The sequence below is a fragment of the Xenopus laevis genome, chromosome 3L, assembly GCF_017654675.1.
Source record: "Xenopus laevis strain J_2021 chromosome 3L, Xenopus_laevis_v10.1, whole genome shotgun sequence".
Taxonomy (NCBI): domain Eukaryota; kingdom Metazoa; phylum Chordata; class Amphibia; order Anura; family Pipidae; genus Xenopus; species Xenopus laevis.
The window spans coordinates 136,258,078-136,276,354 of NC_054375.1; the positions used below are offsets into that span (position 1 = coordinate 136,258,078).

Sequence of the window (18,277 nt, forward strand, 5' to 3'; positions counted from 1 at the left end):
TATGTGCCCCACCAATAAAACCCCTTCCCTACAGATCACACAAGCCTATAGCAGACGTTGCTTTACTGCTGAGTCATAAATGTCACATTCTGTGCCTCCTGCTTGTCTGATGAGTGACGGGCGCTGCCTCCAGTGTCTCTGGCTGGGGGTGAATGCTGTGAATTGTAGTTGCTTCTGTGTAATGTTTAGCGGCTTCTCTGCTGCCCTGTGTGTGTCGGTCTGAGTATCCCTGTGTGTGATATAAGGAGAGGCCTTTGCTGGAGATTAAGGAGTAAAGTGGCTTTAGTCTCTGCTCTCACGAGGGGCGGTGGCTCCCGTCCCCAATGTGGTGCTGAAAGGACAGCGCCCGAGGTAAAGCGCAAATCCTCGGCTCCCCCGCGCTGTGTGTCTGGAATAATAACTGACTCCTGCGCTCACTCCTTTTGTTCCTTTGCGCCTGATCTGCTCCCCTGCCCGACACACACGTGCTCTGCCCCCTCCTCCTCAATTCCATCCAATTCATCAGACACATCATCATATTCCGACCCTCTTTCTTTCTTTCAGGTCTCCAGTTCTCCATCCAGCGCCCACACACAAGCCATGTGCGACACAATGTACCCCCACCCCAATTCTTACCCTGCAGCAGAGCCTGTGATTAAATGTATTCAGTATCTGTATAACAACCCCCCCCCCACACACACACAGCTGAATAAATGACAGGAGGCAATGAGAGCGCAGATCGCGCATCCGCAGTCGCCCAGCGATTTCCTGCAACTTGTAGAACCAATTCGGATCAATCTTATGTGCCAATTGCCTTAGTCGCATCACTTCCGGGTCCATCTCCCTTTTCTGCTGCAGAACCCCCTCCCTGCCCTGTAAGTTGAAGAGAAGGCAGTGCTCTGGAGAGTGCTGGAGATGCCAGAATTAGAGTGCAACTGAGCCCAGCATGAGAGCAGCAGCCACTTCTATTGTTTGCCCTTAACCTGCACTGCCTTCTCCTCCTCCTCCTCCCACCTCATTACACTCCTTCCTCTGCACATTTACCTTTTTTTTCTCCATTTTTGATCTTTTCTTTTTCCCTATTGGAGATCCTGTCCATCTTCTGGAGTCTGGGATGGCTGACAACAAGAAGCAATGTAACCGGGAGAATGATGGGGAAGAAGTGCCAGCTTTCTTCAAGAACCTGGGATCAGGGAGTCCCAAGCCCAGGCAGAAATTCTGTGGCATGTTCTGCCCGGTGGAAGGATCTTCTGAGAACAAGACTATAGATTTTGGCTCTTTGCCGGCTGGAAGAGGGTCTGGTAAAGTCATTGTTCAGCAAAGAGATGTGACACCTTCAGATTTGGGGAGGAAAGTGGAGATCAAGTGTTCCTCTGGCAAAGAAGCCCTGCAGAACCTCAATGATAAGGTGGGTGAGACAGGCAGGTGGGTGTGGGTGCCACTATCTTCTTCCCACTCATCAAAGTTTTGTAGAGACATATCAGTAAAGATGAACCTTTGTGTCTGCTCTCTAGTCTATAGCAGCACCCAGGTCCTCTTCACTGGAGGGTCTGACTATAATATCACGGGGGGGGACTACTATTGCAGTGATACATAAATCCCAGTTTTTATTGATGCCCCCCGTGGCTTTGATTTGTTCATTATTGCTGTTTCCCTGGACCCCACCCTTTGCAGGCAGCGGAAATCCAATGCAGTTCTAGTGACAGCTCTCAATGTGGACTGCTGTGTGTACAGCTGCATTCAGCAATATGTAACATTCTCATATTCATTATTTTGTTTATAAAAAAAAAGTATTTTTTTTTATAGTTTTGTTTCAGGGGGGTTTCAGGGGAGCCCAATAAAAAGATTTGGAGCGGAGAAGGTACAACAGTGGAGGTCCAAGCTCATTAGGAATCATTGTTCTTTCATTGTATCCCTAATGGGGGTGCTTTATGTATTGCGTTGGAGTTGTGATTTATATTTGGATAGAAGGGTGTTCAGTGGCAACATTAAGCACTCAAGCCTGTGTATATGGGGTAGAGGCTTTACTCTTTCCACTTGAGAGGCAGGGGGACCAACCGTAACTAATAATGCAAAACAACTCTTTTTACAACTTTTTCTGTGCAGAGTGTGTTTGTGCATGGGCATGAGTGAATAGTGACTGATATACCACACCCATTTGGAGGCACACTCTATAGACTTGCTGATTGGACTTACTTTATGGTACAGACAAAAGGGGTGGTTCACCTTCAAACGACTAGTTGTTTTCAGATAAAGCACCAAAAATAACGACTTTTTCCATTACTTTCTATTTTCTATGTGTCACCGTTTTTCTAATATAGTAGTATAAAGTGTCATTTTTTTTTTCAGCTCTGGGAGGGGGGGGCGGGTCGCCGACCCTGTAAACTGTTCTAAATTGATACATTTAGTTGATACATTTCTTATCTATGTCCCTGCTGAGCAGAGTCTCTGGGTTTCATTACAGGCAGCTGTTAGAATTGATACAATAGTTGCTAATACTCCAGAGATGCTGCTGAGAAATGTATCAACTAATGCAGCAAAATTGTAACAGTTTAGAGTGTGCACGCAGCAATAACAATTATAAGTAGAGAACTTTGTCTGTCTCCTCCCTTGTCCACAATGTAAGTGTACCCCTGGCCAGTTATATCTTGTCTCGGTCTCCCAAGCTGTCCAATCAGTTCTCTTTTTTTTTTAATTTGTCCAAAATATTTATGCACCCATGAGGCAGAACAGCTCCATAGGATGGGAGTTTAGAAGGATGAATTGTGTAAAGTCCTAATAAATATCTATAGACAGATATATATTACCCTGTTCCCTATTGCCGTTCATTACCATGAAGCGGTCTATATGGTTTTTCAACTTGATATTTCCATTTCTATAGTAGATTTGGTTGTGTCTTTCCATGTGGTGCCTGGGAAAATGGGTTAAACACTCCGAAGTCTGTCCCTGTGTATTTGATCTTGGATATACTGTATATAGTTTGTCAGTCATTGTAGAAGAGTATATGCTTTTCACTGTGTATTATATACAGCGTATTATATACATTATAGGGATTATACATACATTTCTTCATAATTCTTGGTTATTGGGTTCCAGATTAAGTCAAGACTTTGGATTGTGACCAAATAAAGTTAAGCCTTTGTGCTAAATGGCAACTCCATGCTGAGCCTTCATTAAAACATTTTCCAAAGATTTATTTCTGTTGGTGAGACAAGAGCACATGACAGTGGTACCAATGAGTTTGTGATCCTCAGGTATTCATCCCCTGCTTTAGAAACCTGTAGGGACACATACCAGCAGGGTTGGACTCACCTGCCAGAATTCAAGAGGATCTTCTGTTGGGCATGGCCATAGGAAAGCCTAGGAAAGTTCCTATTGGCCCTTTCTTATTTCTGCCATGGGACTATAGGACACTTGTTAGCACTCTAGTGTGCCCTGGTTGGTCAAGTCCAACACTGTCAAATCAGAGATTTTCTAGCCATTTTGCAGTCTTCTGTGCACCTTAACTGCAAGCCACTACAGAAAAGAACAGGTCAAGCCCCCCCCCCAAACAAATATCTGTATCAATTTTGCAGCCCTGTAACTGGATGTGGAGTTCTGGGGATGGCAGTTTAATGAAGCCTGGAGAAATACAGGTTCGACTACTTTACATAGTTGCAATAACATCTAGCATCAATTTGTCTACCCAGATGACATTTAGAATTTGGTGGCCCCAACCACATGTGCTCTAGGTCTAACCCATCCTTTGCTTAATGACTGGGATCACCTGGCTCTCCGCCATTGTCTTGTAGTCCCACTTCCATCTCCAGGTTGTGGGGCAGTAGTAGGGTTTACCTTTATACCCTCTAACATTCTCATCTGTAACTCCATCAGGGATTTTATTCTTGCCCCTCTCATTTAATTGTGGTCTCACCTACCCATACCTCCTCTCACTCATCTTTGTTTAGTCAATTATACTCACTTTCTACAATTCTCTTTTTGAGAACCACTTTTACATCTGGTTGCTCTCATTAATGCCTTCATTGACCACATTTCAATCTTCTGGGCTTTTTGTACACTTTTCCAGCTTCCAATAGGGATTTCCCTATTCTCTGCAATTAGTCTTTTGCACAAAAGCTATTCTATCTCCCAAGGTATTTCCAACCCGCTCAGCTGCATTCCCTACAAATGGTTTTACTGCCTTCCTTTCGATTAGGAAATGTTCTATGCCTTTCTAACTTGTATGGAACTTACCCTTACACTTACCTCCACCTCTATCTGTACTGATTTGCCCTGTCAACTGCTTTACTTGGCTGTGTGAGGAAGACACTTTATGCAAGTGAGTTTAGTAGTATGTGAGTGAGTCTGGATCACTAGTGTGTGTGATAAGGCCTAGTTTACTATAAGGTAGTCAACATAGTTTAATAGCATGTGAGTAGGCCCAGTTCGGTAGTCACTTGAGTGAGTTTAGCTTAGTTGTATGAGAATTTTGTAGTATGTAAGTTAATCTAGTTCTGTAGTGAGTTTGTTGGTATCAGTGTACTAGAGTGTGAGTGGGACCAGCTAGTAGACATATTAAAGACAAATTGTAGTATGTGTGAGTATGTGTATGAATTTACTATACAATCATAGTTTAATAGCAGGGGTGTAACTATAGATAGAGGAAGCAGAGGGGCCCAGGAGGTATAGGAGCCCCATGACCATAAATATTGGTAAAACTAGTATTGCGTTGGAGCCCGAACTGGTTTGCTAGTGGGTGGGGGATTGCTGTCCGACCACTGCGGAACTGCAACTCCCCACATCACAATATTTTCTTTCTTTTGCTCTAAGTTTTTTTCAAACCTGCGGGAGTACTCCAACTCTTTCTCAATTGAATTTGGCTCCTACCGCTTTCTATATTGATAAAACGAGTCACTTCTAAACATTTTGGTGGCATGAAAAATAATTTGCTGTGGGGCCCAGTAATATCTCGTTACGCCACTGTTTAATAGTATGTGAGTTAGCCTTGTTGGGTGGTATGTGAGTGGGACCAGTTAGTTTATATAATAAGGGAGTCAATGTTATACATGAGTCAGTTACTTCCAGCCTGGCCAGTAAAGTATGGATGTTGGGTTCTTTCTAGTGCTTCCGTCCCCTTGAAAGGAGCAACACAGTTGGGTTAAAATATTTCTGTTATGGCTGAGCTGGAATGCGAGGGAGTTCTTTAGATTTATGGTACATTGAGGGTGAGGTATGTCCAACCTTCAGCACCAGGTTTGCTAAAAAATAACTCACTTTAAAGTCCCCTGAGTATTATCAAGAGTATTACTCTGATGTGCAATCCTGGATCTTGGCAGTTGCTTCTGCCTCACTGTATTATCTTTACCTCCAGTGAGCCACACGTACTGTATACTCAGTGCTGATTGTAATAGTTTCTCACTTTTGAACTGTAACAGGTCCAATTTCTATTTCTCCACTTGTGTAGTCGTTTGGTTGAGAAAAGCCTGGGAGTATTCAGTGGAGAGGATCCTCCAATATTCTAATTCATGCTCTGCTGATGCCTTCTGTACCTTGGCTCTTGTGATTAAACTCCCCCAATGACCAATACCAAATTTATCCCTAAGACTACATTTAGGGGCTAATTTACTTAAGGTCGAATATCGAGGGTTAATTAACCCTCGATATTCGACTGCCTGAGTTGAAATCCTTCGACTTCGAATATCAAAGTCGAAGGATTTACCGCAATTCGTTTGATCGTTCGTTTGTTCGATTCTAAGGATTTTAATCCATCGATCGAGCGATTTTTCTCCAACCTAAAAAAGCTAGCAAAGCCTATGGGGACCTTCCCCATAGGCTAACATTGACTTTAGTAGCTTTTAGGTGGCCAACTATGGGGTCAAAGTTTTTTTTTAAAGAGACAGTACTTCGACTATCGAATGGTCGAATAGTCAAACGATTTTTAGTTCGAATCGTTCGATTCAAAGTCGAAGTCGTAGTCGAAGTTCGAAGTAGCCAATTCGGTGGTCGAAGTATCCAAAAAAAACATTCGAAATTCAAAATTTTTTTTCCTCTATTCCTTCACTCGAGCTAAGTAAATGGGCCCCTTGATGACACATAATAGGGGCCATAACTTACGTTATGTGCTGCTTTCTACACATCCGGTAAAGTGATATCAGAAACAATGGTCAACTTGGTTTTGTTTCCTGAGAAACCAGGTTGTTCTATGTGTCCAAATTGTATTTCATGTCTCTATATGACACCAGGTGAGTTCTTAAGTCAACTCAAACAGGTCAGAAAATTAAGATCCGACACCATATTGCGTCCACCACATTATTTCTCATTATCTGATTACATGTCCCATGTTTACATATGGGTGGACATTGATCGGCGGTGGACATTGATCGGCCATAAGTACAGCTGTTAGATATCAGAAATAGATCAAACCAGTAGCTAAACATTATTTGGAAATGGGACATAGTCTGCTAACATTTAGGGGCAGATTTATCAAGGGTCGAAGTGAATTCGAGGGAATTTTCAAAGTAAAAAAATTAGAAATTCAAAGTAATTTTTTGGATACTTCGACCATCGAATAGGATACTACGACTTCGAATTTACTTTGATTCAAAGTAAAAATCATTTGAATTTCGAAGTCTTTTGTACTTCGACATAACATTTGATTGTAAAATTGTATAAGTATCTGAGGTGATGCAGTGGACAGTAAGGGATGCTGGGAGGCTTTTTATGATTGGTGAATTGAGTGTGAATACACCTACTGTCATGATATTAAATAGGGGCCTGTAGTAGCTTGAGAAAGACTCTAGACATGAGCCAAAACCATGAAATCAATATTTCTTTTAATATGAAGACCTAGGAGTGCGCTTACCTTTTCTTATGATTATATAAATATATATAAATATATATATACTCAGGCCTGGACTGGGAGTTGAAATAGGCCCTGGTGTTTCAAGTACACAGAGGCCTAAACAGCCCCCCACTGGCCCAATAAATAGTGACTGTCTATGATCCCCAACCAGTAGCTCGTGAGTAACATGTTGCTCACCAACCCCCTGAATGTTGCACCCAGTGGCCTCACAGCAGGTGCTTATTTTTGAATTACTGGTTTGGCTGCAAGTTTTAGTTGCATAAAAAGCAGGTGTACTACCAAACAGAGTCTCCTATAGGCTGCCAATCCACATAGGGGCTACCAAACAGCCAATCACAGCATTTATTTGGCACCCCAGAGATTTTTTCATGCTTGTGTTGCTCCCCAACTCTTTTTACATCTTAATGTAGCTCATGTGTAAAAAGGCTGGGGATCCCTGGTCTATGACATCTTACAGCAGCCCTTGTGGCTCCTTATTTTGCCATGCTATACTGGGCACCATAAGGCTAGGGCCAGACAGAGCAGAAATCAGCCTGCCAAAATCCACTGTCTTATTTCAGGCCCCTAACGCTAGCCAAATCTTCTTGTCTGCTCCAGTCCAGAAGCCTTTGCATTTCAAGTTAAAACCCACCAAGTCTGTTCGCACTGGAGCCAACACAAGGCTTCTGGATTTGAGCAGACAAGAATATTTTGGCTAGCGGTTCGGGGGCTGAAATCTGTCAATGGATTTCGGCAGGCTGATTTCTGTCCCGTCTGGGCCTAATGTTTGTATCATATAATCTAGAAGGAAAAGTCTACACTGCCCATTTCAAGGTTTCACTGGCCAAAAACGTGCACAATAAAAAGTTTTTTTTTTTTTAAAAAAGATTCAATGGCCAAACGGGCTTGAAAACTATTTGCCCTTCTTTCTGTAAAGTGTCTCTTCCAGTGTGAGCAGGTTTTGTTCCCGTGGTTATGTTTGGATAACAGCCACTGGTCCTTTTAAAGCAAGACAGATGATTATGGTTATTGGGAAGCTGAATCTTTAAATACACTCAATACAATAGGAGATGCCAGAGAGTCTTTATACAATAAGTGCTGAAAGCTTGTTCCATCTCTGTCTTGTTTCCTGGGTTCCGGCAAGTTTATTCGATGTTCTGCCCAGTGTAGTCCGGTGGAAGTGTTCTTTTTATCCCTTCATTCATGTTGGGCACAGACTTTGTAACTAAGACTCTAGAGATACAGAGGTACTGGCTGCCCCTTTAAAGGAGAACTAAAGCTTAAAAGGGTGATATTTATTTGCCTTTTACTTCTGACTCTTTCTAGCTTTCAAATGGGGGGTCACTGACTCCATCTAAAAAATCTAATTTTCTGTAAGACTACAAATATATTGTTACTGCTTTATTCCCCATCTTTCTATTCAGGGCCTTTCCTATTCATATTCCTGTCTCTTATTCAAATCAATGGGTGGTTGCTAGGGGAATTTGGACCTTAGCAACCAGAGTGCTGAAATTGCAAACCGGAGAGCTGCTGAATAAAAAGCTAAATAACCAAAATTGATTCATTTTAGAAACCAGTGCAGTCTTCATCAGAATTCAGTAACCATCCCTATAGCATCAGCATCTGTATCAGACAAACCTCAATTTCTGCTAATGTTTTAATGTTTTCCAACAACCCCTAAGCTCAGTTTCTCAGCAGCAGCCCAGAAGCCACTGAGCATGTGCAGAGCCACCGACACTCAAGAGAAGGCCTAACATGATCCAAGATGGGAAGATAATATGGACAATCTTGAGGGCCTGAATCATTACTATTACTACAACTAAAGAGCTTTGAGTTGGACAGTAAATAGAGTAAATAAAAAACAGGTATGGGATCCGTTATCCAGAAAAACGTTATCCAGAAAGCTCTGTATTACCGCAAGCCCATCTCCCTTAGCTTGTACTTGATCCCAACTAAGATATAATTAATCCTTATTGGTGGCAAAACAATCTTATTGGGTTTATTTAATGTTTACATGATTTTTAAATAGACTTAAATGGTTGTTCACCTTTAAAATTAGTGTGATATAGAGAGCGATATTCTTAGACAACTTGTAATTACCCAAATTCCCCCAGCAACCATGCATTAATATGAATAAGAGACTGGAATATGAATAGGAGAGGGCCCAAATAAAGAGATGAGAAATAAAAAGTAGCAATAACATTAAGGGGGTTATTTATTAAAGTCAGAATGTCAAAAACTCGAAAAATTCGAGTTTTTTTTACTATCAAATCCAAGTTTTGGACTTTATTAAACCCAGAGGGTTAAAAGTCAGAATAAAAAAGTGCTCCAACTCAGACCTGCCGAGTTCATGTAGAAGTCGACGGGAGAAGTCCTGAAGATATCCTGATCTGCGCTGGGTTTTGTGCAAAAAATTGGAGTTTTCAGGCGTCAAATCTGAAAAATTTGTACGATTCAATTTTTTCATGATTTTATGGAGTTTTTCCTGCACAGGAAATTTTCGGAAAAATGTATTAATCAGTAAGGGGAAAAAAATCTGCGCGGATTTGGTTGGACTATTTTACTGGAAATAATCAATAATGTTCAGATTTTTGTGCCTCCTCCGTCAGCACTGCGGGCCCCTATGCTATAGCCTTGGTTAGTCTAGGTATTAATCCGCCCCTGCCCAAATAACTGTAGACTGTACTGCCCTTCTACCAGATACAATCCAGCAGATCTCTACCTGACAGCACTGCACTTGTATCTCTATTAGACAACTCACATGGCAGCTCCTGGGTCTGTAAATACATTAAGCACACACACACACATCTGCAGGGAGCCAGAAGCGGTATCTGCTGCTCCATTCCCACACATTGGCTCATACAGTCCCAAGGGGAGTAGCCAAGTGAGGCCTTGGGAAAGTTCTGTAGCTTCACGACTTCCTGCAGTCCATGCAACTCCCATTGTTGGAACATAATGTTTATCTAAGATATCTAGTTATAGGGACAGCTTTCTTTTTTTTCAACTGTCATGTTGTAGGGCTCCATCTGATGATTTAGCAGAAGAATGTCCCATTTCTGGATATGTTTGACACCATCAGGCTTTAGTGAGACTGGACAGGGGGGCGGGAGGTGATGTCATGGGGGGAAGGGGGTAAAATGGGGCAGCTATAGCCCCAACAAGGAGTTAGTAGGTATAGTGATAGTCAGGGCTGAAGAGGAAAGGTAGAGACGGAGGGGAAACCGGTGAAGGGTGTGAGACTTCCAAGGGAAGCACCTAGCATGAGTGGCGTCATGGCAGCCATCAGGAGGGGACAGGGGGGAGAGTTGTAGGGGGCCCGAGGGTAAGGGGGGCCCTGCCACACCACACTTACTTGATTAGCCGGGCCCCCCATCTTTCTGAGAGCTGCTGACTTCGGGAAGGCATGGACGTTTAAGGGGCCCTGGCCACCAATTTTCTCTTAATGTGGGGGGGGGTCCTAGCCGCCAATATTTTTTAATGGGGGGCCCTGGCCACAAATGTTTTTTATGGGGGCCCTGACCACCAATATCTTTTTTTTTTTATTAACATGTGGGAACCCTAGCCACTAATATTTCTTTTGTTTTTAGTGTGTGGTGGGGGCGGACCTGTGGGGGTGGGGAGGGCAGACCTGTAGGTGGGGCTTGCGGTCGGTGCAGCCAAGGGGGCCCAGGAAATTTTGTCGTATGGGGCCCTGCGATTTCTGATGGCGGTCCTGAGTGGCGTCAGGGCAAGGCATGGGAATGGGGGGGAAGTGCTGACTGGACCATTGAGGGACACTGCAGGCTGAGATGCTAAAGGGGTGCATGAGTGTGTAATCCCCCTGACCAGATGTAATTGCTAAGCGTACCGTGAGGGAAGTCAGCGGGAGATGCGAGCCCTGTGGAAGTGTTCCTGTCTGTGTTTGGTAGAGTGTGACAAAGTTAATAAAACAAGTGGGTCCCACTGGAGTGTAGGATACTTCCCCTTTAAAGGGAGGATTATTTTTGATTTGCACTCTTGTGTGTGTGAACACTTTGTACTTTGGGGACACAAAGCACCAACCTTGGGCTTTCTCTGATAAAAGAGAGGAGCAATAGATGGGCTTGAGCTTCCCATAAGGAACCAATGCTGGAATGCAACGAGAGGTTCAGTAAGTGCTGAGTGCTTGTAGCAATATAGGGCTGGAAATGTTCTTTCCTTTCTGCTTTACCAAGGACAAAGCCACATTCAATACGTATTAAAGGGAAACATATTGCTCTTGTTTTTAAGGGCTGCAAACCCCAAACATTGATAATGATGTGTTTATCATACTGGTTATTTCTCTCCTACACAAGTAAATATTATTGTTGTGAAGCAGAAATCCTGGATAAAGTTATTGTGTTTTCTAACAACTCTGGTTGCCTGACTATAGGCCCAGCAAGTACTCTCCAGTCAGTCAGTGGTCTCCAGTGTGTAGTACAGGTATGGGACCTCTTATTCAGAATGCTTGGAACCAGACCAGTAACGAAAAAAAACCACCAAGACATATTTAACTTTAAAATTGCAAAGTCTTAAATAGTAAATAACTTACCTAAACTCCACTTGCGCTCCTCTTAAGAAAAGGCGTCAGGGTGATGATCCATCGTGCGGCGCTCAATTTCTCCTCCCTGGCTATCTCCTATAGAAGGCAGGGAGGAGAAATTGAGCTCCGCACGATGGAAGTAAGTTATTTATTAATAAAGCCTTTAGGATTTTAAAGTTAAATATATCTGGCTTTTTTATTTTTTATAAACAATTTGATGTTACTGGTCCTTTTAGTCTGCTAAAAAAAATCCGGTAAACATGATAATAAACCCAATAGGCTGTTTTTTCTTCCAATAAGGATTAATTATATCTCAGTTGGGATCAAGTACAATGTACTGTTTTATTATTACAATGAAAAAGGTAATAATTTTTAAATATGCAAATTATTTGAATAAAATGGAATCGATGGGAGAAGGCCTTCCTGTAATTCGGAGCTCTCTGAATAACGGATTTCATACCTGTACAGGGTATAGAGTTCATATTTCTAGGGGCAGGTGGTGCTTATGTAGTATTGTGGATTGTTAGTGTAAAGGAGCCTGTACAATGGTCATTGGTTTTTAGTATCAGCTATAAGTGGGCAGACATGGGATGGGCCTAGTGGTGCAACTACTATACAGGAAATCACACAGGGGAATTGGGGGGCTCACACCTGGCAGGGGAGTGTTAAGGGCACACTGACTGATGAGGTTTTCCTGAAACCTATTTTTCCTGGGGGCTCAGCTGAGTCTAGATGGATGCCATTCTGTTGTTCCTTTGTGCAGACAAACAGACAAAATGATTAAAACTGCAGTCTTATTGGCTTGGCCAGCCATATGTGCCATTTAGCTGTAGATATTCTCCCTTCTCTGCTATTGCTGTCATTTCCCTGGAGGCTCCCTCCCACAGTTATCCTTTATAATTAAGGATGCACTGAATCCACTATGTGGGATTTGGCCGAATCCTTCGTTTATGATTCGACCGAACCAAACCAAATTTGCAGGTGCAAATTACTTCCTTTTTTTGTGACAAATTAGGATTCAGTTCAGCCAGGCACAAGGATTCGGCCGAATGGGTTGCCACCTTCCCCAGCCTTTGATTAAGTGTTGTGAGAACACGAAACGCGTAAGGCTGTAATCCACACTTTTTTTTACTTGCTCTTTGAGTACCTACCCTACAAACAATATGATGATTGCCACCTTTCCCCACCGTGAGCTCCAGTGGGGGCCGGTCCAATGACATCACAGGGCCGGGACGATGATGTTATGGGCAGGACAGTGAGGTCGCATGGGCGCGTCGGTGGGCAGTGCTATGATGTGGTGGTTGGCAATTGCCCAATATCTGTGTCAGTGTTAGTGCGCGGTTTTCCTAATTTAGCATTTTCCAGTTTTGACCCGGACAGCCCTCCGGAAAACCGGGCTGTCCAGGTCAAACTGACAGGTGGCAACCCTAGGCCGAATCCTAGATTTGGTACATCCCTATTTATAATGTCCCAATATAATATAGTGGTACCCATAGCATTATCTTGCAAAGGGGTCCCATGCGAGGCTATAGGGGCCCATAACAAATGGTCTCTCTGCTGCTCCCTAAAACCATCCCTGCCCTTTACTTTTGTACCAAGTTTTGCGGGAGCTGTAGACTTTAATACGAGTACTGAGCTGAGGAGCAGGCCCTGGACTGGCAATCTGTGGATTCTGGTAAATGCCAGAGGGGCCATAGACAGTCACTATTTACTGGGCTGGTGGGGGGCTGTTTGGCCTCTGTGTACTTGAGATGCCAGGGCCTGTTTTGAATCCCAGTCCAGACCAGCTAAGGGGAGACACATTTTGTGCCAAACCCTCTCTTTTGTCCCGAGGGCAGTGCTGCCCGTGATTCTACTCGCTGCCTTCTTTAGATCCAAAACACGAACTGACTAGATTCTTCTGCCTGCCCAGCAATAAAGCCTTTGGGAATGAAGCCTATTCTATACTGACCACTTCAACTAAGTGCAACACGTACAACTCACATGGATATGCGCGACTCAGCTCGGCTATTAGAGGGGAAAGTCACCCAAATAATGAGAAATCAGGGCAATTTGTATAATGAAAGAAAATGTAATTCTAAATGACTTTCCAATAAACATTCATTTCAATGATTTGAAAGTTATGGGTAAATGTAATTGCTATTAAAAGTCTTATCTGTCTGGCAGATCGATTCTCTGCGCTGCTTCTCCTGGCGGCTATTATTTATTTATTTATTTATTTATATATTGATATTTTTACAATTGCAATAATAAATTCCAATCTATCATTTTGTGCATTTGTAATGTGTTTTTGTCTTCCATTGTTGTGCTTGAAAAAAAACAACAGCTGATCGCCACCCCTCCCCCAATTAGGTGGGCTCTGGGCAATTTCCCCCTTCTGCCCATGTGTAAATGAAATGTCAGTAGAGTCATTGATTTGAATAAGAGATTGGAATATAAAAAGGAGAGGGTCTGAATAGAACGATGAGTAATAAAAAGCAGCAATAACAATACATTTGTAGCCTTACGGATCATTTGTTTTTTTAGATGGGGTCAGTGATCCCAATTTTCTAAGTCAGAAAATCAAGGCAAATAATTAAAAAACTATAAAGAATAAATAATGAAGACCAAGTGAAAAGTTGCTTAGAATTAGACATTAGCGATGAGTGAAATTTTTTGCCAAGTTTCGATGCGAACATGACGCCCCATAAACCCCAAAATTGTCGCCTAAGCATTTTGCCAAATTTTTAATGTTTCTTGAATTTTTGTGAAGATGCCCCATACACTTCAAAATTGTCGCCTATGCATTTTGCCAAATTTTTAATGTTTCGTGAATTTTTGCCATCACTGTTAGCCATTCCATAACATACTATAACATAATAAAAGTTAACTGAAAGATGAAGCACCCCCTTAAGCAGATTTCCATTTATGCTCTGGTTTTGGGGGGCACAGTTTTGTCAGAACGTGCCGCTGAGTTGGACAGGCCTCTCCCCCTTCTGACTTCTTGTTTGGGGATTATAAAAATAAAAGAAGCATATATAAAGAGGTTATAGGGGAGGCAGCGTAGGATAGACCAAAAACATTGTGCTGCTTGTATTGTTAGTCAAAATTCTTCCTGTGCCCTGCTGGTTTCTTCCCAATGACATGGTAATGGCCATCAGTTGCCCCAGACTCAAAGCCCAAAGCATACAATTACCATACAAGCAATGGTGCTTCTCAGCGTCAGTGTCCTGGAACAAGTATTCAGGGTTTTAACTCCCTCCTGGGAAAAAAACATAATGGAAAATTCTGATCTGCATAAGAAGGTATAGTCAGAGCATCAGTGTAATGCATTTTACCCACCAATCCTACAGGATACTAATAGTGTTATATACATCATTCTATTATCACTTTAGTACTGGATTCCAGTGCGGCCAATCACATGGGGCAAACACAGGAGTACTGGGCATAGATTTGACAGGCCCTGGAGAACAAGAGATCAGTGCCAGCTGCCATCATCAAAGGGCAACACATTGTGGGCTAGGAATCAATCTGAGTTGGCATTGGAATGCATGGAATAAAACTGCCACTGGATGAGACCATAATGAATCGGTATTGGGGGCTTTATTGGAGGTCCACTAACCACTAGCTTTAAATCGGGGCTGGTACTGGAAGGCAAGGGTTGAATTGTGCCTTGTACTGAAATATGTTTCTGGTGGACTAACAGGAAAAAACTGGGCTGGTGCTGTAATACAGCAGATTGACTGTGTAAATACCAATGTGGGCTTGTCCTGGGGGGCAAGGAGTTGGAGCTGTTCTTCCAAACTATTTGGGCTAGGAATCAGTCTGGGTCAGTACCCAAAACAAACTAATGCTGTATGATTTAGCGACTGATCTCTGCAAAGGCTGGAGAACAAGGAATCAATGTGGGCTTTTAAATCTGGGTCAGCAGCAGCACTGGAGGGCAATGTGTCTGTAGGTACTGGCAGGCCTGGGATTCAAAATAATCCCTGGCATTCGGGCCTGGACTGGCAATCTGTGGATTCTGGCAAATGTCAGAGGGGCTGCTGTAAGATACCATAGACACTCATTATTTATTGGGCTGGTGAAGGGCTGTTTGGGCCTCTGATTACCTCAATTTTGAATCCGAGTCCAGACTGCTGGTATTGCAAGTACAAACAGCCCCAATACATAGTGACTTAGAGTATATTAAGAAGCAATCTGGGAGAGCAGCAGTGGAGGGCATAGTATCAGTGGGTAGTGTAGGAAGCAGTGCATAACAGCAGCACTGGCAGGGGGAAAATGAGAGGTAGGAATAATGGGCACTGGAGGGAGTGAGGATGAATGAATGAGAGAGGTAGGAATGGGCACTGGAGTGAGGGAGGATAAATGAATGAATGACTGAGAGGGGTAGGAATGGGAACAGAAGTGAGGGAGGATAAATGAATTAATGGAAGGGGTAAGAATGGGACCTGGAGTGAGGGAGGATGAATGAATGAATGACTGAGAGGGGGAGGAATGGGAACAGAAGTGAGGGAGGATACATGAATGAATAAGAGGGGTAGGAATGGGAACAGAAGTGAGGGAGGATACATGAATGAATAAGAGGGGTAGGAATGGGAACAGAAGTGAGGGAGGATACATGAATGAATGAGAGGAGTAGGAATGGGCACTGGAGTGAGGAAGGATACATGAATGAATAAGAGGGGTAGGAATGGGAACAGAAGTGAGGGAGGATACATGAATGAATGAATGAATGAGAGGGGTAGGAATGGGAACTGGAGTGCAGCGCATCAATCTCGGTCTCACTGCATTGCAGTCGTTCCATCTCTACAGTAGTTACGCCCACTAAGCAGACGCCTCGTTTGCATAACGGTTCCCTCCCAACCAATGACCTGCGAGAGGAGCTATTGCCTCGGATGAGGACAGGGAGTGGCTCCGCGCCTGCGCACTGCCTCCTGGTGCAAGTCCTTTATTGCAGCCTGAGCAGAGGAAGATCGGGGGCAGCGCATCCTCTTCATCCTCCTCCACCGCCACCTCCTCCTAATCTCCCCTCGCTCCTCAATCTCTTCCAGTGTCCGTCGCCGCCCCCGGGCCCAGCAACTGTAGCCAGACATGTCAGGTTACCAGGGCAAGAAGAACATTCCCCGCATCACGGTGAGTAGGAGCCGAAGTGTCAGATTTGCTGCACTTGCTCGGGCTCTGCCAGTCCTGTAACCTGCGCCCGAGCTCAGTCACGTGTCCCCCGGGGATTATGGGGGCGGGGATGGTGGGGTACAGCTCGGGTGCTAACGGTGCTGCTGGGGAGTCTGTGGCTGATGCTCAGCTGTAGGTGTGTCCTTGTGACGTACCACTATTTAGGGGAACCCTTCTCCCCGTAAAGTGTTGTTGATTAGGAAAATGTCCTGATTAGGCACAATATAGGGAAGCGTGTTGTACTAGTAGTAGTAGTGTAAGTAGTATATGTAGTAGTATGTAGTGTAGTGGGAGGAGGAGGATGTACTGCAGCTGATGTGCACCAGGCAGAGCTCTTATGTCACTAGAGGTTACAGTGTATATATATATATATATATATATATATATATATAACCCAGCTCTCCTATATATATATATATATATATATATATATATATAATATATATATATATATTTATATTCAATGGATGTGTCAGGTTATGACAGCTGTGTCCAACATGTGGCTGTCAGGGGATTCTGGGAGTTGTAGTTCTACAGTATGGGGTGGGCAAGCAGTTGGAGATTTCAGATCATATTGGGAATGTGTGTAGGGTAATACAGGATAATTGCATGGGTGATGCCCGTGTATAGTAGTGTGCCAAGCCTATAGTAGGGGCTTATGTGGCTGGACCAGTTGTCTGGGCTCCATGCAGAGAAGCTGATCTATGTATCTGGCCAGAAACAGCTTTTTTGTTGTTGTTGTTGTTGTTGTTCTCCGTGGGGCCACACATCCATTCTGCCCCCACTGGAAACAATAAAAACCATTGCCAGCAGTAGCAACATGTATCAGCTCCCATCCGCCCCTGTGTGTCACTTGCTGTGTTATTAACACTAATTGCTGTTTCTTCATTTAAATCAGGCACGAACGCTCCGCCGCTATTGCGCGTGAGAGTAGCCTCCATTTTTACTGTCCGCTGTCGCTGCTGATTGTTACGTAACAGTTGTATAAATGTGTGCCAAGCTCTTCTCTACAGCGCAGTGTGTAGCAAGAGAATTCCGTGTCATTTCCCATGAAATGGTTGATCTTTCTTTTCTGCAGAGGAACAGATGGGGTTAGTGAGACACAAATGTACATACACACGGGAGGTGGGAACAGACAAATGAGGAATGGCACTGACACACACTGCTATGCCTCACATTGCTGTACCTGCCTCTGCCATCATATCCCCAGCATACAGTGTTATGCCATCTGCGTGCCTATAATATCTGTGTTCTTATAATATCTGCGTGCTTATGGTATCTGTGTTCACATGATATCTGCGTGCCTATGGTGTATGCTTGCCTAATATCTTTGTGCCTATGGTATATGCATGTTTATGGTATATGTGTGCCTTATATCTGCATACCTATGGTATATGCGTGCCTATAATATCTGTGTGTCTAAAATATGTGTGCCTAATATCTGCATGCCTGTGGTATATGCGTGCCTATGGTATCTTTATGCCTATGGTATATGCAAGCCTATGGCATCTGCGTGCCCATAGTATCTGCGTGCCTATGGTATGTGTGTGCCCATAGTATCTGCGTGCCTATGCTATATGCGTGCCTATGCTATATGTGTGCCTATGGTATATGCGTTCCTATGGTATATGTGTGCCTATGGTATATGCTTGTCTATGGTATGTGTGTGCCTATGGTATGTGTGTGCCTATGGTATATGCGTGCCTATGCTGTATGCGTGCCTATGGTATGTGTGTGCCTATGCTATATGCGTGCCTATGGTATGTGTGCCTATGCTATATGCG

The 18,277-nt window shown here is 43.5% G+C and overlaps 1 protein-coding gene across 2 annotated transcripts in view; it reads left to right on the forward strand.

Moving 5' to 3' along the window:
- Positions 1-828: 828 nt before the first annotated feature.
- dpysl2.L (dihydropyrimidinase like 2 L homeolog) overlaps positions 829-18,277 on the forward strand; it is a 49,551-nt gene continuing 32,102 nt past the window's right edge. The window contains exon 1 of one of the 2 annotated variants that reach the window (XM_018250839.2): positions 829-1,387. In XM_018250839.2, coding sequence (XP_018106328.1) covers positions 1,094-1,387 — 294 coding nt within the window. In that variant the 5' untranslated portion in view covers positions 829-1,093. 2 annotated transcript variants of the gene reach the window in all.